This window comes from Struthio camelus, chromosome 1 (assembly GCF_040807025.1).
Source record: "Struthio camelus isolate bStrCam1 chromosome 1, bStrCam1.hap1, whole genome shotgun sequence".
NCBI classification, from domain to species: domain Eukaryota; kingdom Metazoa; phylum Chordata; class Aves; order Struthioniformes; family Struthionidae; genus Struthio; species Struthio camelus.
This window is the reverse complement of record NC_090942.1, coordinates 57,559,911-57,587,153: the sequence shown is the minus strand read 5'-3', so window position 1 is coordinate 57,587,153 and position 27,243 is coordinate 57,559,911. Positions and strand designations below refer to the sequence as shown.

The 27,243-nt window shown below is 43.3% G+C and overlaps 1 protein-coding gene across 7 annotated transcripts in view; it reads left to right on the top strand.

Moving 5' to 3' along the window:
• The window catches only part of GRAP2 (GRB2 related adaptor protein 2), a 41,871-nt gene that overhangs the window by 12,345 nt on the left and 2,283 nt on the right, over nucleotides 1–27,243 (top strand). For 2 of the 7 annotated variants that reach the window (XM_009665244.2, XM_009665245.2), the window contains exons 2-7: nucleotides 15,076–15,178; nucleotides 18,333–18,424; nucleotides 20,773–20,892; nucleotides 22,572–22,740; nucleotides 24,426–24,557; nucleotides 26,732–26,851. In XM_009665244.2, the coding sequence (XP_009663539.1) occupies nucleotides 15,101–15,178; nucleotides 18,333–18,424; nucleotides 20,773–20,892; nucleotides 22,572–22,740; nucleotides 24,426–24,557; nucleotides 26,732–26,851 (711 nt within the window). In that variant the 5' untranslated portion in view covers nucleotides 15,076–15,100. Of the gene's footprint in view, nucleotides 1–2,728; nucleotides 2,832–9,623; nucleotides 9,822–15,075; nucleotides 15,179–18,332; nucleotides 18,425–20,772; nucleotides 20,893–22,571; nucleotides 22,741–24,425; nucleotides 24,558–26,731; nucleotides 26,852–27,243 lie in introns of those variants that run through there. The other 5 variants (XM_068941549.1, XM_068941515.1, XM_068941538.1 and 2 more) reach the window with 4 other exon arrangements.

The following is a 27,243-nucleotide window of genomic DNA, read 5'->3' as shown; positions in this document are numbered from 1 at the left end:
TCACTTGAAGCATGCTCACAGGACCTCTGTTCCGCCATTCAGGCACAACGCAAATGAACATCTTTCATTTATAATCACATCCCTAGAGAAACACATGTTCGAACATACTTTTGCTCAGACGTGTTCAGGCTTGCAGGCAGAATGCCTGCTCACATACAAGTGTGGAAAAGTCACCTGCTGCCTTGTTCCCGCGGACAGGCATGTAAGCCCACGTTCTCACACACATGCAGTCTGCTGTCCTCCATGTGTGTATCGTAGCGAATAATTTAAATCTCTCTCTTCTCATCCTGCTTAATATGCAAATGTGGATAGCCCATCAAGATTAGAAATAAATGTAGCAGAATGACTTCAGGCAACCTGAAATGTCGAATGACTCATTCACACCCTTTGCGCAGCGTTCCCTTTTTGCCACATGCATTCTGTTGACTAGTCAGAGGCTGTGCGGTTCGCTGCTGCAGAGCAGCAATCGATCACTTGCTCGTAGAAGGAGTGAGGCTGTGATTATTTTTGCAGGCTGTGCAGGGGTTACGCAGTGAGGTTCCAGTTAGCCTGACTGCTGTGAAGGTGCCTCTGCCGTAGGAACGTGAATTGTAAGATGTCAGGCCTGATCTACCTAAAGGAACTTTATGTGTTTGATTGAGTCTCAGTCTGCACAGTAATTCAGTAACCGATATTCCTACATCATGGTATTGCCTGGGTATTTTTATTCCAGATGATGAGAACCTATTCCAATTTGATATAGCTCAATTTTGGATTAAGATAAACAAGAACAAGTCGCTCCCACTTCAGAGTAAAAAATGTCTACACGTTAAATCATTCAGGAACTGCTGCTACACTTTAATTTCAAATGCATCATAATCCAAGTGAGCTAAAAATGCATAGACAAATATGAAATATGTTCCACGCTTCTGCTTAAAATGGTAAAAATTCTGTGCAGAGACCATCCCTGGGAATAGTAACAAGCTGGCATTCATGTTTACTTTATAATCAGAAGAAAAATTGGATGGACTGTTGGAGTTGCATCTTTAAATGTATGTGTTATTATAATTGATTGCTTTTAAAATCCTTTCAGAAGCATTCCCAAGTGTGATACACATGGGCTGACTTTAATTTATAGAAAGGCTCTTTTCTAGCACTTGGGCCTTGTAAAAGGGGTGCTGTGTTTAAATAGAAGTTGAGCCCACAAGATACCTTAAGAAGAAAAGACATAGTTAATACAACACAGAGGCTCAGAATGTGAGTTACGTATGCAATTGGTGCCAGTACGCAATGGAGGTACCACAGCAATGCTCATTATGTCACATGGTACGTACTTCTGGTAACATTTCAGGTTATCTGTAGTTACTTAAATGTGAAACTTTGTATATAATTTGTATATACTCTCAGAACATGGCTGCAAGCTGAAATTGGCAAAGTATGCATAACATGACCAAGATAAGATGGCTCTTGGAACCTAATTATCAGATTTCCTATGCTTGTGCTTACATTATCATAGCGAAATCTATATTGAACTAGACTTTTATATTTAATCCTGTTGTAAAAGCACAAGAGGAAGGGAAAAAAATGTAAGGAAAAAGAGATGAGACAAAAACTTTTCAGTAAAAAACACAACTTGCGCAGGCAGCTGCCATTTTGTACAAAAATAGATCTACGGTTAAAAGGACAGAGAAGGATTACGTTTTCTCACTGGGTTAACGTTACTTCTACTTTTGTGCAAAATTTTATCTGTTGGCATATGTAATTTTAGTAGTGGAGTGACAGATTTTGCACAATTGTCTGTGCTGCCAGGATGAATCTTAGGCAAAAGCAAGGAAAACAGCAGTTTCCTCACTGATCTCATTCTTTTTCCTCTTTTACTCAAAATTCTATCAGCTGGCATGATCAGAGAAATATGCAGCAGCTGATCTGAAACGCAATATTATGTACCCAGCAGTATATGCAGGCAGATTTTAATACCATTTTGTTCACATATGCCACTCAACTGTATTGCTGTATCATAGAATCCAACATAGGAGTATAAACTATTTTTATCAGACTGGATTAATGCCATAATGTAACGAATTCCCTAACTCTGCCCAAAATTAAGGATATGATAGCCTCCTATTGCATCCATCATCAGTCACACATGAAGAGAGGAGGTTCTTCTTGACTGTTGTGGAAATGAACCAGAGACATAAGGTGAACTTATTCATTCCTACTTTAGCATGAATAATTACAGAATTGTGTCTATATTTCCATTTCACATTGTGAAATGTATGATCATGCGCAGACAAAGGGAATTTGCCATTCACATGTATGTCTAGTGTGTATTCACATGCAGACCTGCACAAATACCAGAAGAGCTCAGCTCCTAGTTACTCCTGTTTGCCAAACAGTGTTGGATGCTGTATGTTTTTTGTAAATCTCTTACAACTTTCAAAGCTGGGTCTAATGAATCTTGAGTATTCTTTAGAATCTGGTCCATATTTAGGTATCCAAATACAAGGAAAGCATCTCTGAATAGCTGCATCTAACTGTAGATGGGTTTGTTGGGTTAATGTTATAATTGGTGGTTAATGTGGTTAATAACTGGTTAATGTAGTTGGTGGTTGGTTGGTTGATTTTAATCTCATAATGCTGGATTCTAGATTATTTTCTGATTCCTTTGCCTCAGAATTGGCTTTCGGAAGTCCTTTCGGATAGGAAGTACAGCTGAAATATAGCATCACTCCTCATCCCAGCCTCGTGTACTAACAACCTGAAAAGGATGCTGCTACATGCAACTTATTGCTGCTAGCAGAATGGTTCCCTGGAGCTATTCACAGCTGGTGTGGTTCGGAGCAGCTTTGAAGGTACTTGTAATTACACCAAAGATGAGTTCTAGGATAAGTAGTCTCGGGATTTCACAGCCCCCCAAACATGGTTTGATGCCCCCTTTATCCTTCATGATTACAGTCATGTAGTAAGAGTAGATCACATCAGAGGATAAAGACTGTAGAGCCCTACACCTGCATGAAAACGGATGTGCATGCACATATATAGATACAAGAGCAAATTCAGGGGTTTGCATCCATGCACTTGTTCTGATCCATATCCATCTATCCTCTGAAACACCTCCTAGACTGGAGCAAACATGCTTAATTCACACATCATGACTATTGATATAGTGGTCTGTTGTGGCCTTAAATTCTGCGAATCCACAAAGTGCAAGCTCTGCCTGTACACAAAAGCAGATCCCTTGCATACATGTGCACATACACAGCAGGAACATGATTGTTATTCTGATAACCACACACTTGCAATAAAACACATACCAGCCAGTATTGAAGCTTACCAAAAAAAGATGAGAAAAGTCGAGAGGCAGTTAGCTAGATAAGGTATGAGGAGATTTAAAAAGAAAACCAAACCATAGCGTAGACGGAAGTGGCTACATTTTTCATACTTTAGGTATTTATCTGGAGGGCTTGAGAAGGAGCTGCTTGACAATTGTGCCGAAAGACACCATTCGATGCAACTTCCCATCGGGCGGCATTCCTCAAGTGTCTGCTCTTTAGGAGCAGTCAGGAAAAAATTCATTCTGTGGAAAGCAGTTAATGGAGCTGCATCACCGACCCCTTATCGCTCTGTCTGATAGAGAGACAGCAGGTTCACTTTGGCAACCCCAGAGCCCTGATCAGTTCATATTAGGGGCACATTGTCTGGCTGGCTTAATCAAGCATGTTTAGCTATATCTATCATGATTAAAGAGGTGTAGCACAGGGAGGGGGAAGAAATAAAGACTGAGATTACTTTCCTCTACCTTCCATTTGAAGCTTAGCAAAGCCCACTTAGTTGCTAGGTGCTCATCAAAGGGAGAATTTAAATGTTGGAAAGGAATGTTTTGTTGAATGCTGTAGCACTGGGTTCAAATCACTGAAGAAGAGTCTCTCTCTCTCTCTCTCTCTCTCTCTCCTCTCTCGCTGCTTTCCCCCCTCTACCACTTGCACATAGCAAAGAAGAAAATCAGCAGCCCATGCCAAACATGTTGATTTTAGCTTGATAGCCGTGCGGCTCCTGCTTAGCCTTCCTGTAGTTCAAATCTAATAATGTGATGACAAAATTAACTATCGTCATTATACCTCAGATATCTGACACGAGTATGTGTGTCGTGTTTATCTTTCAGACAAGCAGAGTAGCATTGCAACAGGCCCTAGGACTTTGCTAGTTGTTTGTATTTGGAAAGGATGATAATAGGGGAACTGTAAAGGCTGGGCTATCAGCAACGTTGCTTCTCTGTGTCTTCACTTGGTTGTTTTTTGGATTTGAACACTGTAAAGAAGAATTAGCCCAATGCATTATAAAGTCACAGGTGCCAGATTTACTGCCAGTATAACTTGGTACAGTACATAGGTGGTGGTGAACACTAACTAATTGACTCGTAAGACAGGGCTGAGCGAGATGGTATTGGCTTCTGAGGCAGCAGTAAGGGAAAAAAGAGGTTCTGTTAGATCAGCCTTAGGGCTCAGGGTGATGTAGAGAATAGTCCTGCCAGGGACGGATTCTGAGCAGAGGTCAGGCTGCAGGATCCATGCTTTCTTGCTCTGAATAACTGGCCCTCTTTATCTCTAAGTAGGCATAAACGTTAGGACAGGCATGGAGAAAGTGCTGTTATGAGGAGCATATTCTGTTCACCTTTTCCCGTGGTCCCCAACCTTCTTTGGGCTTGCAGATCCTTCCAGATTTCCTCGTGGAGGCACAGATTGCTCTATGATGAACAGAGGCCTCCCTGACAGCAAGATGGATCTTCTTGGTTCTCATTTGCAGATCCTTAAGAAGTCTCTAAGGAGGTCTCTAACATGGTCTCTAAGCTGAAAACCTAGAACTCTACAAAACACAGCAGGCATGCTCTGGCTCTGTGTCTTCAAAGCAGCTAGCAGCACAGAAATTGTAAGGCAGGTGGCTTATGTCTGGACTCCTGGGCAGCTGGAGCTCCTTTCTGCACTGTAATCTGCTGCTTCCTGCTCTGCTAATCCAGTCAGTTCTGAGTTTTTGTGATCTCATAGTTGCTGTCAAGATAATAATCTGTGATGTCATGAGAATGGCTCAATGTAATCACACCACAAATGCAGGAGGTTGAGAACCTAACTGATTAGTTGCATAAATCTGCTAGTGAGACGCTAATAATTCAGTAATCAGAAGTCATAGGGTGGGAAATTTTTTAAAAGAGAAAGTTGTCAGGTTTGGAGGGATTTGAAGAAAAAATTTAATCTCATCAAGTTTGCCAGTACTTCTTTAGAAAATGAAACTAGAGGATCATAGCAATACATTCCCAAAGAAAAATCTCTCAGAAGTACAGAGGTGCTCATCAGCCAGAATGGTGGGGGATATTTTTGCAGATGAATTAGCAGAAGGATGGGGAAGGGTTGCATGAATCAAATAGCAAATAGCTATTCAGGATTAAAGCCATATCTCCTTGCAATAAGTGGTACTGCTTTAATGGTACCAGCTAGTTAAAGTTGTACATTCACCTACTGCCAGTGCAACTGTAGCGTTACAATAGTACTTTTCCAGTTAAAGCTTATTCCTGTGAGAGAAATGGCTTCACACCTTTAATTGAAATAGATGTACCAAATGTGCAAGCACAGTAGGCTTTAGTCATGTCAACTAAACTAAATGTGGTTTATGAGGGTAATGGTGACAAGTCCAGGACTCAAATAGCAATAGGTGATTATATGTATAAGTAGTGCAGAGTTGACTGAACTGTTTGAAAATCTTAGGACGTGAACAAACAGGACTGCTGCAGGTGAGCAACAAGGTGCAGAGCTTTCAAGACAATCTTTGCTAGCAGGAAGCATAGCAAATTGGGACACAGCTCTGCCCAGATCAGTTCATGGAGCTCTGCAGAGAAGCTTTTATAGCACTGCCACTCCTGTGCACTCAGTCCTGAAAAAATAACTGCCCACTAATGACCTGTCACTGCGGACAGCCTGAGCAGCTGTTTGCAGGAAGCAAAGTGGTGAGAGACGATGAATTGCTGTGTATGGAGCACATCTGAGTGTGGGACATGAATAGATGGGAGATCAGGAAAAACTAGACAGTTTCCATTCATAACATTCAGCTTTATGTGGATTTACTGCCCTGCTACTCCCAAATCCACAGCTGCTGAGTTATTACTTACAACAAAACATAGCAATTGAAATCTCCCTTGTTTCCACACTCCACTTCTGTCTCTCTTGTTGGCAATGTTACTTTCTGGGGGCAAACTGATTAAGAACATGGGGAAGTCGTTTACACTGAGAACAAACAAAACCTAGCCACTTAATCGTTCATGTATTATCAACCCAGACCATTTGGAGTAGGCAGAATATTTGATTTATATGTTTTATTGAAAACAGTCCTTTTTTCCTTTCTTTTTTCTTTTCCCTTTTCTATCTGGCTACTGCTATGCTTCTCAGATAGAAAGTAAAGCAAATAAAATGCCTTGGAAAAAGTTTCTTCTCTTGACATCTCCAGCCCAGCAAGAAATGACTAAAATGTGATATAATTTGTTCTTAGGCAGTTTTCTGACAAGTTTGCAGATAAATGTATATTGGATCGTTCAGCTAAGCATCAAGCCGTGTGCAAGTTTATCTGAATCAAGCTTTCTAAACCTAGGATTTCCCAGTCTATATTATACCCATAGTTCAGCTATCCCATATCTGACTGGGCCACTAGCACGTACTCCTGAGGAAGGTGCAAGTCTGCAGCAGGTAGTTGTGGAATAATCTGTCTGCCTGGGTTGGGTTTTATCCTGAAACATGGAAGCATGGGGTCTAATATCCTTTCCATAAAGTCTATTGCCATTAATTATGCTTAAGTGTCTGAGTATTTCTTCATATTTTTGACATAGCTGTGATGCATATATTCTGTTTGGTGAAGAGGTTAACACACTAACGTAACTGTGAGAGGGGAAGAGTGTACAGTAATGGAGAAGAAAGAGAAAAGAGTGATTTCCTCTCTCTCTCGTTGTTGAGGGCTTGCCACTATCGATTCTTTTATTTATGGTATAGAAAGCCACTTCTTTTATGGCTTGACTTTAGAAATATTAATATATAGTTCTGGCTACCTAACAGAAAGTGAGCCAGCATTTTATGACATTGCCAGGCAGCAAGCGTGAGTGACAGATCACAGCAGGTCTCTTGCTGGGGGGCCCATTAGATCACGTCGTGGTAAAAACAGAGAAAATGGGTCATGATGATGTGTAATGTAATGTAATCTGTCAGGCCATGCACAGAGCATGAAAATGAACATAGCTTAAAACCCAGAAGACAATGAGGGTTGTTGTCCCACCTGCCTAAACAGAAGTTTATATTCCTGATGTGCACGAAGATAGCAACATGTGAGACTTTTCACAACATGAGAAGAGCTGGCTATACTCTTTTTATGGCCCTTTGCTTCCTGCACCTCAATATTTTTTCAGCAATATATGTTGAGGTTTTGCTCTGCAGAGGGAAATCTCATTGCTTCTGCCTCTTGCTGGTGGGAGTGCTTCCTAATGAATAGCCTAGCTCTGTTTCCACTAACAGCTAATCTAGGGAGATTTTTCCCTCGCAAAGGGAGAGACTGGCTAGTGCAAGTGGAGACAGCCACTGCTTACTGCTGGACTGATTATCTTAGACTAGCACAGTGGCGGGGTGGCTATTTTGTGAAGTACCGTAACTCATAAGAAAGGATGAAACAGTTCAGGTTTAAGTTCCACATAGCCTGCTATGCTGTGCCCAGCAAGAGCAGGTCAGTGAAAGAGGGTGAAAACAGGGCAAGTACACAGCGAAGCTTTCTTCATTGGGGCCTCCCGGATCCCAGCGTTCTTGAGGATGCGTTCCTAGTGCATATGTATTATGAGAAATGGATATGGAAAACAATTTTTTGTTTGCCTTCTCCATGATTCTCATTTTTTTCCACGCTGCTATTGCACTTACCCCTCTGTCATCTTTCTTTTTTTCCCCCACAGTCCTAGTCTGTTTAGTTTGGCCCTTCCTTGTTCAGAACCTTTCCAGTTCATTGATCATCCTTAATTACCTTCTCTGTACTATTTCTTATACTACCATCTCCATATTTTAGATGCAGAGATGAGAACTAGCTGCCATATTCAAGTTACAAATATTCAGACAGATGCCCTATAGATTTGTAAGGTGACATGATGTTGCTTCCTGTTTTGTTCTCTATTGTTTCCTGACATTTCCTAACCTGTTTGCCTTTCTGCCCTCCACTGAGCTGGCACTTTGATAGAGCTATCCACAGCAACCCAAAGGTATCTTTCCTGAGTGGTCATTGTTAATTTTGAGTCCCTCACTGTGTTTGTATATTTACAGTTGTTTATTCCCATGTCCGTTACTTTGCAGTTATCAGCACTGAGGTTCACCTTTCATTTTAACAGTATTCTGGAAACCATCTGCAAGTAGTCATGGTCAGATTTAATTTGTATTAACCTGCTTATTTTTTTTCCTCATCAGTAAGCTTTGTCACTTCATTTTTTTTCCAGATCGTTTGTGAATATATTGAACTGTTCATTCAAGTTGTTTCCTAACTTTTAATCGGTTGTTAATCCTCTGTAGGACCTTTCCTCTTATTCTGTGAGAGCTTAGGAGGTTTCTTAAGAGTCTTTGGCGAGTGACCTTGTCAAAAGCAATTTAGAAATGTGAGTACATTTTATCAAATGATCACCCACATCCACATGCTCATCAGCTCCTTCAAAGAACTTCATCAGATTTGTGCAGTATGACTTGCTTCCACAGAAGCTATAGGAGGGGCACTCGCTATGTCATCTCTCTCTTATGCACAGTAACTCTTTTCTTCGTTATAGTTTCTATTAATTTCAGGCATACAGAAGTTAGACTTCTTGATCCTTTGAGCCCCTCCTTCTCTTCCCTTCCCCCCAAAGCCCTTCCTTCTACTGCTGAGGCCATGTTAGGTCCAGGGTTGTATGCCACAGTTTAGTTGCTCAGCCTTTACTATTTCATATTCAAGTTAGTTTTCAGTCAAGATTTCTAAAATATCTAAACCTTGGATTTATTCTTGTTCATTTACTGATTTGTCCTAAAACCTCTCTACCAATTCTTCAGCTTGAGAGAGTTTCCCTGGCCTTTCTCCACAAAGAAAAGCCCCAGTGTGGGGACCTCCTTACATCCCTTTGAAGGGAACACAGATGCAGAGAATTCATTTAGCTTTTCTGCCTCATCGTTATCTTCTTTGAGCACTCTTTTTACATTTCAATCATTTATCAGCCCTACAGACATTCTGGCTGGCTTCCTGCTTCTGATGGCTTTGAAAATGATTTTATTGCTTGTTTTTATGTCTTCGGCTACTTGTTCCTCAAGATATGCTTTTCAACGGACTTATTATGGTTTCTCATTTAACTTGCCAGACCTGCGCACTTTTCTATTTTCCTTATTTGGGTAGAACTTCCACTTTCTGAGGGACACTAGCCTCCTTTATTTGGCTGTTGAACCAGGCTGGGAACGGGTGGCAGCAAAGGGCAGCACCAAGATTGTAAATACATGTCATACCAAATATTTCCAACATTAGAAACTGATAATGGTCCATGCTGCACTCTGTCCTGCAAAAAATACTATTCTGTGCCACCACCTCTATCCTCCATGCCCACTCCTGACCATCCTTCTCCGCAGAGTTGGACTCATTACCAATGTGACACCCTGTCACGGAAAGGAGGAGCCTGAAATGGGCTGAGCTCTCTTTCACTCCCTTCCCGTAGCTGGTAACGCGCCTCCTGCTTTCTAGCAAAGCGCCAGAACAGAGAAGAGCTGCTACAAGGTATGGGGTGAATGTGGATCTAAGTCATGAGTGGAGGAAGCTGTGCGGAAAAGGTACTAGGGAGGAAGGTGGGGATTTGGAGGAGGGAGGCAAAGAAGTCCTGCAGGGTAGGGAAGAGCATGGGATCCCAGTGCCATCTTGTTCTGCCACTTCCACAGGACAAATCCCTGTGCCTCAGCCAAATCTGACTAGCTAGAAACAGGGAGGAGGTGAGCAAACGTAGATGCTTCTCCCCACACTAGTCCTCCACACCAACCTTGCCAGTGCTGCGTGGCTTTATAGTCTCACAATATTGCACAGTATTATGATTCTCTATTTGGTGCTGCCCTTGCATAAGCTTCCAGTGGTGCTGCACAGCTCTTCTCTGTCTTGACTGGAAGGAACACAGAAGGCCGAAGGTCCCCAGGGGAGACTAATTCCCATCGTAGTCTGGGACATTTCTTACCAACTACCGTTGGTTGTGGAGTCCTGAAAATTTGCTTGTTCTGGGAATCTCATTCCTAGGAGGCTTATTGCATCTGGGCAATGTACAGGGGCCAAGCTCAGGGCTATGTGTTCCTCTGGATGGCAGGATAGCCAAGACTTAAATGCAGCAGTGCTGAGAGTTTCAGTGACTTGTTCTCCCTTATAAATTTTACACTCTTATCACTGACAGTCAGCAGAGCTGCACTGTTAACCTAGTAGGAAGAGGCTTGTGTTTTTGGAACAAAATATTCCCATGGTGCTTGTATGTAGCTTAGCTGAGAAAGCAATGCTTTTATCTATCACAGCTCTTCTAGATAGCTGGGTGCCTTCTCCATTGTTTTTGCTGAAATATTGTCTGGAGTTTTTATACAGATGTTCAGGGCTGAATTCTGTCCCTGGTTGCCCATCAGTCCTAAAGGTTGTTCTTGCAGAGCCAAACAAAGACACAATAGCTCCTGCTGTATTTATCAGTGTGAAACCTCACTGGGTGAAGCTGCAGGCTGGAGATGTGCGTGCTGCAGGCATGAAAATCAGACTTTTGTTTGCATGGCTCTGTTAAGCAGGCACGTTGTTGCAACCATGCCCTCCTTCTGTGATCTTAATACGTGAGACTGAGCAAGGCTAAGCCAGGGCAGTCCCTGCGTGATAAACTCTTAGTAGGTGGTGGCCTCCTCTGGCATTGTTATAACAGAATTTTGACCCAATTTGGTGTGAGTAATAACGTTAAACTCTTTGGGGTGCTGCTGTCAGACTACGTTGCTTGCTGACATGATTTAGGCCTTGGCTCTTCTCGTCAACGGAGAGATGCTGATGTTCTTGCTCAGGGAATGGCATTCTGCCAAACTAAAATACCTCCTTAGTAGCCTCAAATCCAAGTTGTGTTTCACTTCTCCTTTTGCGAATCTTCTGCTACGTTCATCGCACAGGAGGGCAGTAGTCATATACCTCTTGCACGCACCTCATTGCAACGGGGAACCACAGAGAAAAGTTACCTCCATGCAGAGAGCCAGCTCAAAATATTGGTACTGGTCAACTCACACTCAGACATGAAAAAGCCTCCTTAAACGTTGCATAGCATAACATTAGCATAAACATGCTAAACTCTGTACAGAGACGATTTTCACATCAACATTATGCACAGCCTAAAATTGTCCTTGGTTACTCGAAAGCTTAAAGGAGTTGCCCCATGCAGTTAAAAGTGGAGTCTAGGTCTCTGTCTGCAAACTGCAGTGCTGTCTTTTGGGATAAAAGGTGCTTAACAAATGTAAGTTATGACAATAGCAAAAGCATTCTCATCCCGCTATGTCACAGAGGTGGTGCTCGGAGACACACATGCAGACAGGGAAAGAATGGGCCCCTGGCAGGAGAGTTTTCATGAGAGCCCAGCACTGACTGTGCAGAGCAAGGATTCTCGAGTTACAGATGGAGGGAGGAACAGGATCAGAAAAACAGAAATGGTTTGAAGTTCAGGTGATGAAAAGTGGTAGGCTGGAGTTCAAAGACAGGATTATTGGCGAGTGTTGCTTTAGTAGTTGGTGGGGGAAGAGCTTAAGGCCACAGCATTACTGCATTGCTGATTTATCAACACAGCCAACACTGTGTATGGCATTTGAGTCACTTCTAAATCCAGCCTCTGGCAATGAAAAGCACATTTAATCCATGTGTTAGGTTGTTTGAAGAGGTATCTGTCTCTTGGTCTCTCCTCGAGGTTGGGATTGCTGAAATTGAAAAAGAGGTGAGAGAGGAGATTTTAACTGTTTCGCAAACCTTTCTCCTTTTTGAGGGGGTCAGCTCTCCAGTATCATTTCTAATGCCTGGGATACGGAAAAATGCAAGGCTCTCTCCCCACTGGCCTCCTACAGAGAGAAGCCCGCCTGTCTCTCCTGTTACTAAGGGAAAAAATCAAAGAAAGGATCTGTATTGAAACAGAGTTTATTGTTTTTAACAACTTTATTTTTTTCCGAGATTAATGCTCTACATTTAGGAGTTCCAGGATTCATTTGCACTGTTGGCTCTGATCCCTCTGCAACAGCTCAGCACTACAAGATAAAACACTGAAAAAACTCCTTTATTAAAGTAATTCTCCTTTGGTCTTTTTCTTTGATTCTCTTCCATGAAAAGAATATCATTGTTTGTCTAGTTCCCTCAATGGTTAGTTCTGCTTCTGTTTAATACCCCCATGCTCTATTAGTGTGCAAGCGGCTCACATTGGCTGTGGGAGGTTACAAACTGAAGCTCCAAGAATGTCACTGCTAGAATAGGCAGTCAGATCAAGTCTGAGTTGCATCTGTGGAGTTACACAAATGGCCTGGAATAGGAATGCGACAATCAGAGAGCAAACGTAAGTTACGTTTGCAGGTCTGCTTGAGAGATAGCAAAGGGTATCCAGAGCAAGAGTTAAAAGAGCATCAGTAAGTGGATTGAGAGACAAAAGGGTGAAAAGGTCTGGAATAGCTGGGAAGCTGAAGAATGACAATAAAGCGCATCATTGTTAAAACATAGGGTGGTACAGTTCAGTATGGATGCATACTGACAAAACTGGAAGGCAGTGGACTGGAATAGCAGGCTGATAGCAGATCACGACTGATCTGTGTACGCTGAAACAACCACAATCGCTATAAGACAGGTTCATACTGAACGGACAGAGCTGCCTGTGGATTACTAACCACTTTGCCTTGGCACTGCATAGTCACAGGAATCAGTCACATCAGTCACAGGAATACAAATTCACCTATAATAAGCACCAAAAAGAGGGTGCTAACAGAATCCAAGGAGAAGCATGTGAAGATCCTTTTATATTTTTATAGATATGAGATGTAACAAGTCTCAGAATTAATCTCCAGTGGCATTATGGTCCTTCTTATGGGTTGTTTTGTCTGGGCGTCTTTAGCTAGGTGCAAAGGGACTCAGCAAGCAGGAGACATATAACTTAACAGTATAAAACAATTATTTGTTGGCTAACCCACAAAGAAGCTAGCTAGGATTTAATCAACTATTAGGCTATGCATTGGCATGCTCACCACCCCTGTAAAGGCACCCGAAGAATCTTTGCTTGCCAGGCAAGCATCAGTCAGGAGGGGAAGAGTCAGCCTCCATGGCTTCCTGGGACTAATCCTCAGTGGTGCTGAGTTGCCATCTGCCGCTAGCTCTGTCAGCACTGGTGGCACTGAGAACTCAGCTAAATGAGTTGATCCTTGATGGTCCTAGTCAAGGATCCCTGATGATCCTTGACTAGTCCCCAGCTAGACTGACTATCTTGAATAATCCTCTTGGCTTTTTCCTCCAAGATTTTAGATCTTTCCATGCTGGTGTTTTCCCTCTTGAATCCTTGCGCTACGGACGATCCCATCTCAACAATCCTACATCTGTATGTAGTTTTTGCCCTTCTTATCTCTCTACAGATTTTCTCCTAGTTCTTTCCCCACAGTCTAAGTCAAGGTTACACAGCTGTGCCATATCAAAGGAGGGCCCTGGATCCTTGATACACAGGCAGCTAAAACCCTGGGTTGCTGCCTGGTTGGTGGGAAGCTTACAGCAGAGGTTACAGAGAAGGAGGGTTACAGTAGCCCACTGATTTAAAGGTGGCTTGATTCTGGAGCTTGCTCAGTTTCACCTGAGGTCCTGTCTCAGTCCTAACAGGAGACTCGGGAAATAGCATCTGAACTAGAGTTGTTGTCAGTACGGTTTCTTTCTAGGGCTTTCTGGTTAAGAACATTTGGATCGGGCAAGTTGGCAGTTCTTCCCCAGGCATACAGCCTTGGTGCTTTTGTGGGAGGTGACATTAGGTAATGGAGCCTTTGACTTCAAAATCATTGCTTCCAGATGAACCTAGCTTAGTAACTATGAACGTTACTTCTATGTTGGAGATGTCTGGTGACCTTCACAAAGTGGATTGCAAGAAGATCTGCTAGCAGTGCACTTGCTTAAAAGTGGCACTACCCAGCTATTTCTCGTCTTGCCACTGGCAGTCTCAGCCGTTGGGCTGCAGGGATCGTGAACCAGCCATGGGAAATGAATAACTCTCTTGATCATAGAAGTGGTCCTGCTGGGGTACGTCTGAGTTATGTGAGCAGGAAGTGGTGAAGAAGCGAAGCTCATGTTGCTGTTTCCCCTGCCACATCTGCTCTGTTGATGAAAAGCAGGCTTTGGTTTGCAGGGCTGTCTGGTACATTTCAAGCTCCTAAGTTATGAACATTGAGGTATGGTATGTACATGCCTTAAGTTTGTCAGTGCTACAGCTTCACACTCTGCATGCTCTGAAACAAGGAATGCAGCCTTTCTGCAGAGCAGTTTTCCCTACTTGAAAGTTGTGGTTACCCATGCTAAGCCATCACACAGAAAAGTATCTTTTAACCTTCAGTATTGTGGCACATGTCCAAGAAAGAATGATATATATTGCAGGCTGTTCCTTTTGTCCACAGTTTGCCTTTCTCCTGGGATAAAGAGTAAGTCATTGAAGAGGGAAAATGCATGCAGAGTCACTTGCTTCATTGGGAACTGTGACAGAGTAGTGCTTGGTTTGCTTAGAAAGTTTTCCCTACTACCAACTTATTTGGGTGAAGCGTGCAAACCTTTCTATGAGATTGCTGGGGAGAAAGAGATCTTTTGGAATGAGTATATGCATTGGTTTGTTTGAATTACTAACTTGAGTAGGGTATAGCTTCTTGGTCATGCTATTGCTTCTAGCTGCTAATGTCTTTCAGTGTCTTGCATGTACTGTCTAGTAATGGTTGGTACACCCTCATCCTTGTACACATCACAGCATTGCCTGTAAGGTTGCTATAAGGTAGACTCAGCAGACCGAGCAGCTCACAGTTGATGACAAACTAACACTTCTTCCAGCTTTGCTCTGCAACCCAGATACAGTATGGAAGCCATCGCCAAGTTTGATTTCAGTGCTTCGGGAGAGGATGAGCTGAGCTTCCAGGCTGGGGATATGTTAAAGGTAAGTGCAGCCCCAGGTTTGACTAAAGGACAATTATTAGCTTTGAGAGTTTAGCTAGATCTTGCTGTGCTCCCATTTGCATTGATAAAACAAATTGTCCCAGACACCTACCTATAAACTGGGATACAAACATGGAACACAAGTCTCCCATAGAGTCTGCTACTGGTCAAGTAACAACTCCCAGGTCACTTGAGTCTAGGTCCACTCCACTTAATTTTAGATCCCTAAACTATGGACATAGTTGCCCTGCAATTCTCCAGAAATCGGTAGGGAAGGATAAGCATCTTTGCTGGAGGAGAGATCCAGTTCCTAGGCAGACAGATTTTGAGGGGCCTATCTCTTTTCATTGACTCTATAGGTAGTCTAGGGTGACTCCATCTAAAGATAGGTAGGATGACTGTAGGCTGGAGTGATTGCTGTCTTCCTTACTTCCAACTCTTAAACTGTTAGAAAGACGGTTTTCATGCATTATAGAACTTACATCTAACTTTTAAGTGTAAGTAATTAACTGTAGTTGTCACAGGGGTTTTAGGCAATTGCAAATGGAAGAGGAAATGTCCACAAGATAATCTGTTACACACATAATGAAAGAGCTTAAGAGGCCCTGGGGTAATAATTCTATATACCATCCCAGCAAGAATTAAGCAGTGGAGGAATGGCAAACTGGCAGAAGGGCAGTTGATCATCAGCAATACAGAGCATGTGAAAGTCTCCTTAAAGCTGATTTGCATTTGTTGTTATAGAACGGTTCTTGTTAACCCTACTGAAGTCTCACAGATGAAGTCACATGCTGCTCCACCCCAAATTAGCCACTTCTCAGCCCACAGCATAGCTGTTCTGTTTCAGGTGAAAAGGAATGAGTATAACTCCTTTCTAAGGCCCGCACCTCCTTCACTGGCCGAAGGGATGTTGTGCAACAATAAGATCTAAACTTGTGTTCTGCCAGGGAGACTTTTATCTTTCCCTCTCCAGTCCTAGCTGTTCCAGTTAATATTGGCTCTCAGCCTTGCCCCTTCCATCACCACCACTTTTTATTTTGTTCTCCTTTTAATTCTTGAAGCTTAGACAAAGCTGGTGGCATCGAGAATTTATTAAGAAATTTTCTCCAGAGAGCTATGAGAAGTGCTCTGGAGAAATCACTTCCTCTCTTTAGGGTAGAGGAACACTTCACTCGATACCTCATTCATAATTCTTCCTTAAGTCAAGAGTAGTCCCCATGTCCCCCCGTCCCCGATCTTTACCTGATAGCCACTTACTTAGGAGACTGTGGTTTCATTCAGTCCCTGGCAGAGGTGTTGGTGTTGGCCAGATCAGTTCTCCTTCTGTTCCTCACTTTCTCTTCCTATAAAATCATTATAAGCTAGAGTTTTCTTTCAAAGCACATTTTAAGCTATTGCTGAAAAGTGTGAAATAACAGCTACATAATAGTAGTAGTAGTAGTAGTAGTAGTAGTAAGAGTGGTAATAGCAGTAGTTGTCCCTGAGACTTCACTACCAGAAAAGCCAGACCGCCTCTTACTTTAACATCGTTGAGGTGAAAAAAATAACACCTTAGCAGCCCAAGTCACAGTAATAGTAAATTATCCTGAGTAACATCTCTCCTTCTGGCATGTACACACATACATGCATACCCCATCATGAGCCCCCTTCTGCTGCCTGCACAACCTGCTGGTTGTCTTTATGAAAGAGATAAGATGAACAGTATTGATGTAGAGATTAGAAAACAGGAAACATGAGGCCCTCAACCAGTAGTGACAGGAGGAAATCCACCCTCCCACCCCCCTCACATCCTTCTCTGAGAGAATGACACACAGAAACCTGCCAGCTCTGCACCACAAACCAGCAAATGGTTTGTTCTGGAAATAGCAGGGCTTGAATGCTAGCAGGAATGGGTATCGTCCCCTCTGGTTAACTAGAGCAGCAAAAGGGAGCCATAATCCAGCACCCAGGGATGGGGAAGGGAGCAGCTGTACAAGCAGGGAACTCCACTGCCCAACCCTTCTCTATCCACATGCGTAAAAAAGGCCTGTGTGGCAGGAAAGGCCACGATGGAGAATCAGCCCCAGAGACAGGAACGTGCTATTGCCAATGCCAAGTGGTTAGAATTCATGGGTTAAGCTCCTAAAATCATGAGATTGGCTTACGAGTATTATTATTGTTAACAATAGTTTTTAAATTAAGTCTTTTCCACTTGCTTTCTCCTCTTAAAACTGTCAGGGTTAGTGCTTTGAAGATCCTTTACAAAACAAGAATGAACAGAAACATGTTCCATTTTATAAAAAGGAATTCTATCCCAGGAGCTGGAACGTCAAACAAAACACCAAGGACCGCAACATATGCAGTAAAATCACAATGTGGCTATATTTCTGTCCTCTCCCTCTAGCTTAGGGCCATATCAGGAACCATCAGCCAGAGAGCGGTGAATCGGGGCAGTCTGTGGCCTGCACTGCAGTCCCTAAGGACCTTTCCAGTCAACATTAATCGGAACGCTCCTTGAAGCTGCTCCCGTGTGCGCTGTGGGCTGGCCGCCTGCTATCCCACAATCTTGGAAGTGTAGCAGGGGCTTTCAAACACTTTTTGCTTCCTCATTTCACCTACCCTGACAAATCTCAGGAAAGCTGAAGATTTAACCCACTAAATACGCTCTTGTGAAATGACATATGAGAACACATGATAACATGTGTGCAGTCATAACACAAACACATATAGATATAGCTATATATTTCCTTCATGCACATAAATTCCAGAAGAGTTTTCACAGTTTTCTTTTTCCTCCTGTGAAATTGATATGCTCCAATATTAACCATTAAAAACAGCACAGAGAGCTCCTTAAACCCCTATTAAGTCCTTCAGAGCTGAATTTCTCCATCTCACGGACATCAGAGACATGCAGACTGCATCCCCAGCCACCTGGACAGGCATTCAGAAGGCATAAAGCTAACAAGCAGTCTCTCTGATTCCACCCAGCCTTTCTCATAGCTTTGTTTGCTCTGAAGTGGTCATCAGCCACTAACCCTGCTGCAAGGAGGGTGGGTGGGAGGACATATGTGGAGTTGTCTTCTATTCTTAGGATAAATTCTAGTTTTCTCTTAGTATCTTCGTTACTTTTGCCTTTCTCAGGGCAAACTTTTATTCCTTCCATCTCTCCATTGCAGGTTTTAAGCTCCCAGGAAGACTGGTACAAAGCTGAGCTGAGAAGTCAAGAGGGCTACGTTCCTAAGAACTTCATTGATTTTCACGTTCCCCCGTAAGCACCACAGAAACTGCGTGCATCACCATTACGTGTTTTCACAGAGTACTGTCAAGAGCACATCTATGTGTGTGCATGCCCATAGGAGAATAATATAGAGGAGGCACTGATTATAATATACTGCAATTAAGGACTGGCAAAGACACTCATAACACTGTATGCAGTTCTGCTAGCGCCCCTTATTTCTGCCATGAAACATCTTCTGTTCTTTCAGAGCTGGAGGGTACCCAACGCTCCATATCACTCTCAAGTGACTCCTTTGCTACTGTTGCTCAGAGGGATGTCACTGGGATATGGCAGAAACTGCATTTAGCTCTCCTTGGGCAGAAGGAGAATTGTCATGACGTGAAGTCTTGGCAACGGAGACAGAGGCTGAGCACAAAAGGAAGAGCAAGAGATCTCTCTAAAAACGAATTATAAAAATGTAACTCCCTTCCCTCCCCAACTCTTAACTACATTAACTCTCTGTTCCCCACCCTGCCATCCACGTTTCCTCTCCCCCGCAAAGTGTATGTGAGTTTCTCTCTATACACTAGAGGTCAGTGCAATGCTACATGAGATTGTGACATCTGGTGTTACTCATGGACTGACAGAAATGATAGACCAGACATGTTGCTCTGCTCCCACACACAAGAAGACACACACACGCACACACACACACACACCTCTCCCAGCTTTGTGACTGCACACCCAAGCATAGACCTGTCAGAGGACAGGCGTGCCCCCATTTCTCCCACTGGGTAGATAACACCATGCTTTCAGGAAGGAGTGATACGAGTTTAAATGCATGTTGAATGTGTTGTCCAGCCCTGTGCAATAAATATACCCAATCATGTCATTTTTATAGTCTTTTTCTTTCCATTGGCAGAAATCCTCCCTGAAGCTCCAGCCCCTTTAATCCTCCTCTTTTGAAAAAGTGCTGCAGCATTTCAGGAGAGAGCAGGCAGAGCATGCACCAAGCCTGGTTTGTTGCTAAGCTGCACACACTGGTGTCCTGAGCAGGCAAACTGGGAGCATGCAGGGATTCTTGTGGTCCACAAGTAAGTGCCACTGTCCCCTTTAGAGGTGGCATTTATGGACCTGTTTGGACGTAAGCCAGCCTGCCTGGCTGAGCTGACAGACATTATTGGTTTTCTCTCCTAGACAGGCTTGTACTTTTGGGCCTCTTGATGATGAGATCTCTCAGTCAGCTATGCTTGTTCACTCTTTCACAGGGCTATGGCATCACACAGGGACACTAGCACTTTCTTTTTTCACATGCATTTTTCTCATGATGTTTTCCTTGTGAGGAAAGAAAGAGATGGAAAGAAGTGTTTCCACTTTGACACTTTTCGGAGTGTAGCAGGTCTGCAATTTGAAGTAGTTCAGGCGAGTTGCTAGAATCAGATGTAGGGAAGAAAGTTGTCTCCTATTTTCTATGTCTCCTGGGCCGTTTTTTTCCATTTCTGTTTTGTCAAGTAATCATTGATACTAGTTAGCAATGCTAATGAAGATCTGATATCCCATTGATTGCTAATGATAATTAGGTAAACTGTGATGATAGTAAGGAGAAGAATAAGGAACTTCAAAAGTGGAAATGACAGAGTTTGTGAAAGTGTAAGTCCATAATGTTAATGGAATACAGGCAATTAAGCATAGAACTTATTAGCTGTGAACATATATTAGTGAGCATTGTTTTTTTCTCTACTTACAAATTGCAGTTGCCACTCTATTATTTTACCATTTATTGTGACTTTCCTCATTATATGCCTAGTGTCTTATACTAACAGTTTGTTATATCTGGCTAAATTTACATAAGTGTGCTTATATATTCTGTGTTTCTGCAATTCTTGTGGTACTATAACTCTTGCCAGAGTCAATTTATGAGTACTGAAACTTTCATGCCTTGCTTCTGTTAAAAATTTATGTTTGTTCCTTGCAATATATCCATCACAGTCCAGTAATTTGCAATCAGTTTACCAAAAGCTGTTTGATATATATGTCTGAGAAGGATGTGTGTATGTGTATATACGTGCACATTTGTAATTTAAAATTGCTTTAACACCTTACTGTACTGTGCCTGTAACTTGACTTTTAGCTGAGTGTTACTTCCTAACAGGCCAAAGCACACATTGTTCTCTTTGCACCTATGTGCTTTTACTGCTCAAAGAAAATGGTCTGCACCCAATATAACCCTGTACCTTAGTATGTATGTGGCCAGCGGGAATCATGTAGGATCCTCTGATCTGTTTCTTTTGCCTTTCCTCCACCCTGCTTATTCACATTCTCCCTACCCTCAACTTTTCTATTCCTTACCTTAGTTCAACTCCTTATTCACGTCTCCATGATTTTTTCCCACTTGACAGCTGGTTTGATGAGAGGATATCCCGCCACGAAGCAGAGAGCAGCCTCATGAGCAAAGGAATTGGTTCCTTCATTGTCCGAGCCAGTCAGAACTCACATGGTGACTTCTCCATCTCTGTCAGGTATCTGCTTCTTACAGCATCTTCCTAGTCCTTTTCCTGATTAATGGTCTCCCTAGCCTCTTCTTATTAGGAATCCTGATGTGACATTGCCTCTCGGGAAGCTTGCATGCTGTCAGTAACTGGCAGAGCTGCTGTGTTGCAGATGAGAACAAATTAGGCATCTGATTCCCAGATGCTTCTGCTTTCTTTCAAGTGACACAGTGAATGCCCCATTTCAAACCTGCATCCCCTTGTGGCCTACTTCTCCGAAAGAGCTGCAGCAAAGCAGAGAGTGGTACATGGGACATCTCCCACAGTGCAAAACATGTGCCTTCCGTTTGTTTTATTTGCCTGACAGCTCCAGTTACTGGATCCAACAATTCCACTACCACCCATAAAGAGATGACTGTTACATTATTAACCTATTTCCCAGAGGTCACTAAAGAGCCGTTGGATAGCTTTCAATCACCAGCAGCCCAACTGCATTTCAGCCATTTATTGTAATCCAGCCTTTCTCAGAGCCCTTGCTTCAAAGCAGAAGTGTTAACTGATGGTTGGTTTCCTGATTTTCAGTCAAACAATCGATAATCAGTTTTAAATTAAAGTACTGATTAGCAATGTCTTTTCCAAGCAGTGTGCACTTTCTGATTCAGGGAACCGAAAAAGTATCTGGGAGAAATAAAGGAAAACATTCTGCCAAGAATAGTAACTCTGCTGTGACCCCCTTTTTCCAAACCCAGAGGCTGGCTCAAGCCACCTCTTCCCATTCTAGGAGCCTTTGCCTGCATCTACACCAAAAGCACAGTCATGCACAGTCTCTGGCCCTGAGAACAAGCAACATGGCAGAGGTCAGATCCATATGGCTAAACTCTCCTCACCCACAGAACAGGACAGCTGTTTTCAAGCAGTTCACTGGGAATGGTTCCTGGTCCACATGGTCCCCCTAACCGTGGCCCAGCATTATCTAGGAGAGGGCTAGTAGGTTTAGATCAAAACTGTGCTAACACCAAAACCAGATCACATCTGGTGCAAAGTGGAATTGTTCAAATCAGATGAGAGGTAAGGGCAGGGGGGGAGGGGAGCTACAGGAGAGAAATCGAGGGCAGGAGGTGGGACTGTTAATTTTGGCTTATAATTGCACCTCATAATTCTTTTTTTATTTCTTTTGGGTAAGGAGATGAGTGTGTAGTCCTATATTATACTGTGCATTATACAATTATAAAATGTAGTGTATAGCTTCATGTGTATATGTGTATGTGGCTATGATGCATGTGGCGTGAAAAGGTATGGCATATCTCTTACAGTCAATGCAACCCAGGTGTTAGCAGGCACCTGCAGAGGCTAGTGAGGAGACTACAACTGTATTGCTGTCTTTCATACAAAGTACAGAATGAAGCTATTACCTTTTGTGGCCTTGAAAGCTCTTCTGACCTTTATTTCAAAGAGGAAGCTCTAAAACCCTGTGCTTTGTCACTGGGCAGTCCTGCAGCATTGCATATTTGTAAATTGATGAGCCTTTTGAAATACAGAGCCACATCTAGCTCCAGTACGTACAGGGGCTGCCTTTGCTGTACTTTCTAGAAGTCTAGATTTGGCGAAGCATCAGCAAGGAGCTTTGGCACTCTTCTGGAAAAGACTTTTCCGAAGAAGATGAAATTGCAATCCGGGTGATGATCTCTTATTTTTCCAATCGGATCCAGGCATGAAGATGATGTGCAGCACTTCAAAGTGATGAGGGATTCAAAGGGTAACTATTACTTGTGGACGGAGAAATTCCAATCACTAAACAAGCTGGTGGACTACTACAAGACAACCTCCATCTCCAGGCAGAAGCAGATTTTCCTGAGGGATGACAGCCAAGGAGAGAAGGTACACACAAACTATCCTTAAGAACTCCTCAGTGAGAAACCCTTCCACAGAAGGAGTTTAGCCCTACAAGGATATCTCCGGGAACCTGTTCTTGGAATCCCAATCCCATTAGTATGCTGGTGGGCCTTGCAGCCTAAATTTGTAGTTGATTTATCTGTATAGTTATATAATTGAGAGGAATTTTCTGAATCTGTTTTGGATAGCAATAGGAAGTGCTGCAAATCTCAGCAGAGAGGCTTTGCTAGAGCTGTGTTGAGGCCCCAGAAACAAAATTCTACGATGCTTTGCACAGTCAAGGGAAGCAGGACTTACCCCATGAGATGCCTGGTGTAAAGATTTGAGAAGCTCTCGGCTCCAGAAAAGAATAGGGCCTGGTGATGCAGTGAGGAGAGGGGAGGTACAGAGCTCATTGGCAGACTGTGTCTGAAAAGTCTGGTTTCCTAGTGTCCTTGAATGTACTCTGAGTGCAGCTGTTATTACAGTTGAAAGTATGTCTGCTTGGAAAAATTGTCCATCTTCTGTTACTTATCCAACACAGCAAGAGGTATGGAGGAACTGAAGGCAGAACCTGGAACCATGGTCGGTTGGGTCAGAAGAGTGCCAAGGAGAGCATAGCAGATATGGGTACAAGCTGCGTGTTCAGGGAAGATGCAGTAGATGTCTGAGAACGCAGGGAAATCTCAGTCTAATACATGCCTGGTTTGGTGCCAGAAGAACAAGCAAATGACATAGCGGGAACTGCTATACTTTGCACTTACAGCATTAGGAGTGAACTTGCCTAGTCACTCCAGTAACTGAAGTCCTGCTTTACTGGCAAACGGATTCTGGTATTAAATTACCAGGATGTGCAAGTAGAGGTAAGGCTGAGAGTATGTGATTTGCTCACTGCAGCAGTTTTATAGGTACATGTGGGTTATTCTTGCTGGCTCCAAAAGAGAGAGGACTTATTTTTCAGTCTGAAAAGGGGGCTCATGTTGTTTTCTCCCTCTAGAGCACTTATTCGGTACTTTAAAATGCATTACTAGGATATAAAATAGAGACTATGGGACCTATGAGAGAAAAACCACAGCAAATAGGAGAAAGGAAGACTATATATACGTATATGTGTATATCAGTAAAACAACCTGTTTGGCCTGACTGTGACTGGGAAAGGAAAGGGAAAGGGAACAGCATTTGTTCCAAGATGTAGACCGACAAATGAAAGAACAGGAGTCAAGTTTGCTTTGGTAAATGCTCTGTACGTTTGTTATGATGATGGGCTCAGCAGGGTATGTTTAGCACTGATCACAGTGGGATTTCAGTTCACAATTAGAATTTCTGGATGCTACAGCCATATGATAAAATGATAGGCATATACAGATCTCAGTGCAGAAACAAATTAAGTGTGAGGGCAGTATTTCCAAAAAGAGCTTGACTCCTATGCTAGTCCTCAAATCAGTAGTGATATTTTCAGCCCAGTATTCCCCATCACTACCCATCTTCAAAGGGGGAATGGCTATGGCAGAGATCTAAGATATGGGACTCCTGATTTGTCCTTCTGTTCAGAGGGGTGGGAGCCTTCCTTTGGAAGAGCCTCCAAGGTAACGGGCTGTGGTAGTGATCTGTTGGCAATGATTGCTAAGCGTCAGTCAAGGAGGTGGTGGGAAGCAATACCTGACCTCACACTTGTGATCTTCTTTCATCAGGAGAGGCATGGTGGGAGCCTGGAACGGATGGGCCGGGAAGGACTCCACCTGGGTGGAGCAGCTGGAGAAGTTCATCTTTCTATATCCAAGAGATATGTAGAGCATCCTGTCCCTGTATTTCACCAGCAACAGGTACTACCAGGGAAGAGGGGCTGGGAGATCAAACCCAGAAGACACACAAAACATTGGTCTTGGATCGCTTGATAGTAGAGAGTCGTCCTGTCAAAGTCGATCACCCTGGGCCTGCTTCAGGAGGCAGAGTCAGTCAGGTCTTCACATGGGATGTAGCAGCAATGATGATGTCAGCCTGGGGAGCTCTTCTGTTGTGAAATAAATATGTGATCTTTTATTTAGTTCTATTTACGACTGATAGACAGACCAGCAAAAATCAGAATTCAGCACCCAGTGACCCTTTCACTGGGAACCTGGGAGTACTGAGCTCCATCCCAAGAACTGGAAGACAAGGGGAAGCGTCATGTTCTTGTATTGCTTGGGAAAGGATGAAAAGTAACGTTCAGTGAGAGTGCAGAAAAATATCTCCAGATCTTGCACACACATACACAGTTTTAGGAACTCTTCTCAAGTCTGCAGGACAAGTGAATTCTTGCTGACCGTTTCTTTTTCCTGTGTTATGATACTGACATTCGGCATCACAAAACGCATAAGGGAAGAGCAATGACTGTGTTAACCATGGGAGGGTGTGGCTTCCTCAGAACATTCCTGTTCCTCCTCCCTGCTCTAGGTCCTTTTTGTGCTCTTTCCTAATGCTGCATCCCTGATGTGTGAAGTTTCTTTGCTCCTTTGCTTGCATAGGGATGGAGGGGAGAAGAGCAGTAGCTGGTGCTATCTACAAAGTGCTTCCCAGTTTGGGTGGAAAACAGTTTTCCTTGGATTGGCTGATGTCTCTAGCAAGAGACAATGTAAGCATCATCCAAGGAGAGGACTTGTTCCAGTCAAGGGAAGAGATCCAAAACTATGTCCCATAAAGCATGAGAGCTTCCATATAACAAGGCTAGGGACAATCATGAAATGGCTGTTCTGCTTCCCATCAGACAAGGAACAGTGTTGCCTGCCAGGGGACTGCTGATGGAATAACAACTTCTGACAAGGCTAAGGGCCTGCACGTTTTGTAGCACACTCTATGCAGGAGTCACATTTGATACCAAGGAGAGACACTCATAGGACTGAAGTGTCTATGCAGTAAGTCTTGCAGCTGCAAAGCCAAATTGAGTTCAGTCACTCACTTTTAGACCAGCACAGGTGATGTGCAAATTGTGATCCCTCAGGGAGTCTCAGGGATCCCTAGGCTGACAAAGATGCAAGTGAGACCAAGGAGCATTTGGAAGAGTAGTTGCATGAAAGGAAGCAGGGAAAGGGAGGGGACAATAGCTGTTTACAGCAAGCACAAGCTTGCTGTAAAGCTTGCTGTTCCTCCTTTCCACTGACACATCTGATCAGACCCCGTGTAACTGAAAGACTGCTGTGACCTGAGCCAACACAATAACAGATTCTGTTGCACCATTGCCATAAGAAAAAGCTCAATGCATGTACAGGCTTGGAAGGAGGGAGACACTCAGCACCTGTTGGTTGTGCAGGCAAAAGAGAACTTGTTCTCTAAATGTATGGGCCTAGTTCCTCTCTCCACCTGTTTGGGCTGATTTGCGTTGATATAACTTAGATATGCATTCATATGGCTTCTGTTCTTTGAATCTGATTTTTCTCTCTTTCTTCTTCAGTTAACTGGGCTACTGGGCTCTCAGGCCTGCTCCCTGCCTTTTACAGTGTGGAGCAGCCCAAAATAAAAATCAAGTAGTGAGTCTTCAGGTAATACACTCAGTAGAGCCAGCAACTCTACCATTCCCACTGCAGAACTAGCATATGGGACAGAGGAAGGGCAAGGAATGGGCAAGACTGGGGCTTAATAACTCCAGATTGGCAAAAGTCCCCTTAGCAAGCATAGCCTGTCATCTGTGTGTTAAACAGGCGTGGGTTTTCTCTAAACATCCCAGAGGTAAAACCAGCTACTATTTGACCCCTTTTCTCAGCAGATGTGGAATACAGCTGAAGACATTACTTGAAACACTCAACCTGCAACTTCTAAGAAGAAAAATCTAAAACAGAACAGTCTAAGATGATCTCTTCAGAAAGGGCCATTGCTTGTAGGACTGCTGTGCAGGAAATATATTGGAAGCGGATATCCAAGATGATTTACATAAGGGCTGATCCTGATTCCCTGGGCATCAATGACTCTTAAAGCCCCTCATCTGAGTATATTCATGACTTTTCTCCTGCTGTGGTCTTTCTAGGATAGATATGGTGGAAGCCTGGACAGAAAAGATGGGCTGCATGGACTAACAGATCACAGCCAAGGAAGGGCAGCAGCTGTGCAGCGGAGACACACAGACCCACTGCACCAGCCAACACCGGTGATGTACCTGGATGACCCTATCTGCAGATCTCACTGGGACCCTTAGCAGCGGCCAAGTAGTCTGGGCAATGTCACCTGTATAGAGGTTGTGGGAGGGAAAGTATCTTACACCTGTTGTGATGCAGTCCTCTTCCACCTCAGAAGACGTTGCTGTATCTCAAGACTCCATCCTAGCCACTTGAATTTGATTCTGGGGAACTCTGAGGGCAGGACTACGTTGTTATATGAATGTAGGTCTAAGACTGTTCAGTTAACATGCAGACATATTGCATGCAAGAGGAGCCCTAGCATGAGCTCTCTGGAGGCAGGTCTTTATTATAGGTCTTTATATAAAGTCTTTATTATAATACAGCTCAAAATACCATGCCTTTTATCCCTCAGAGGCTATGG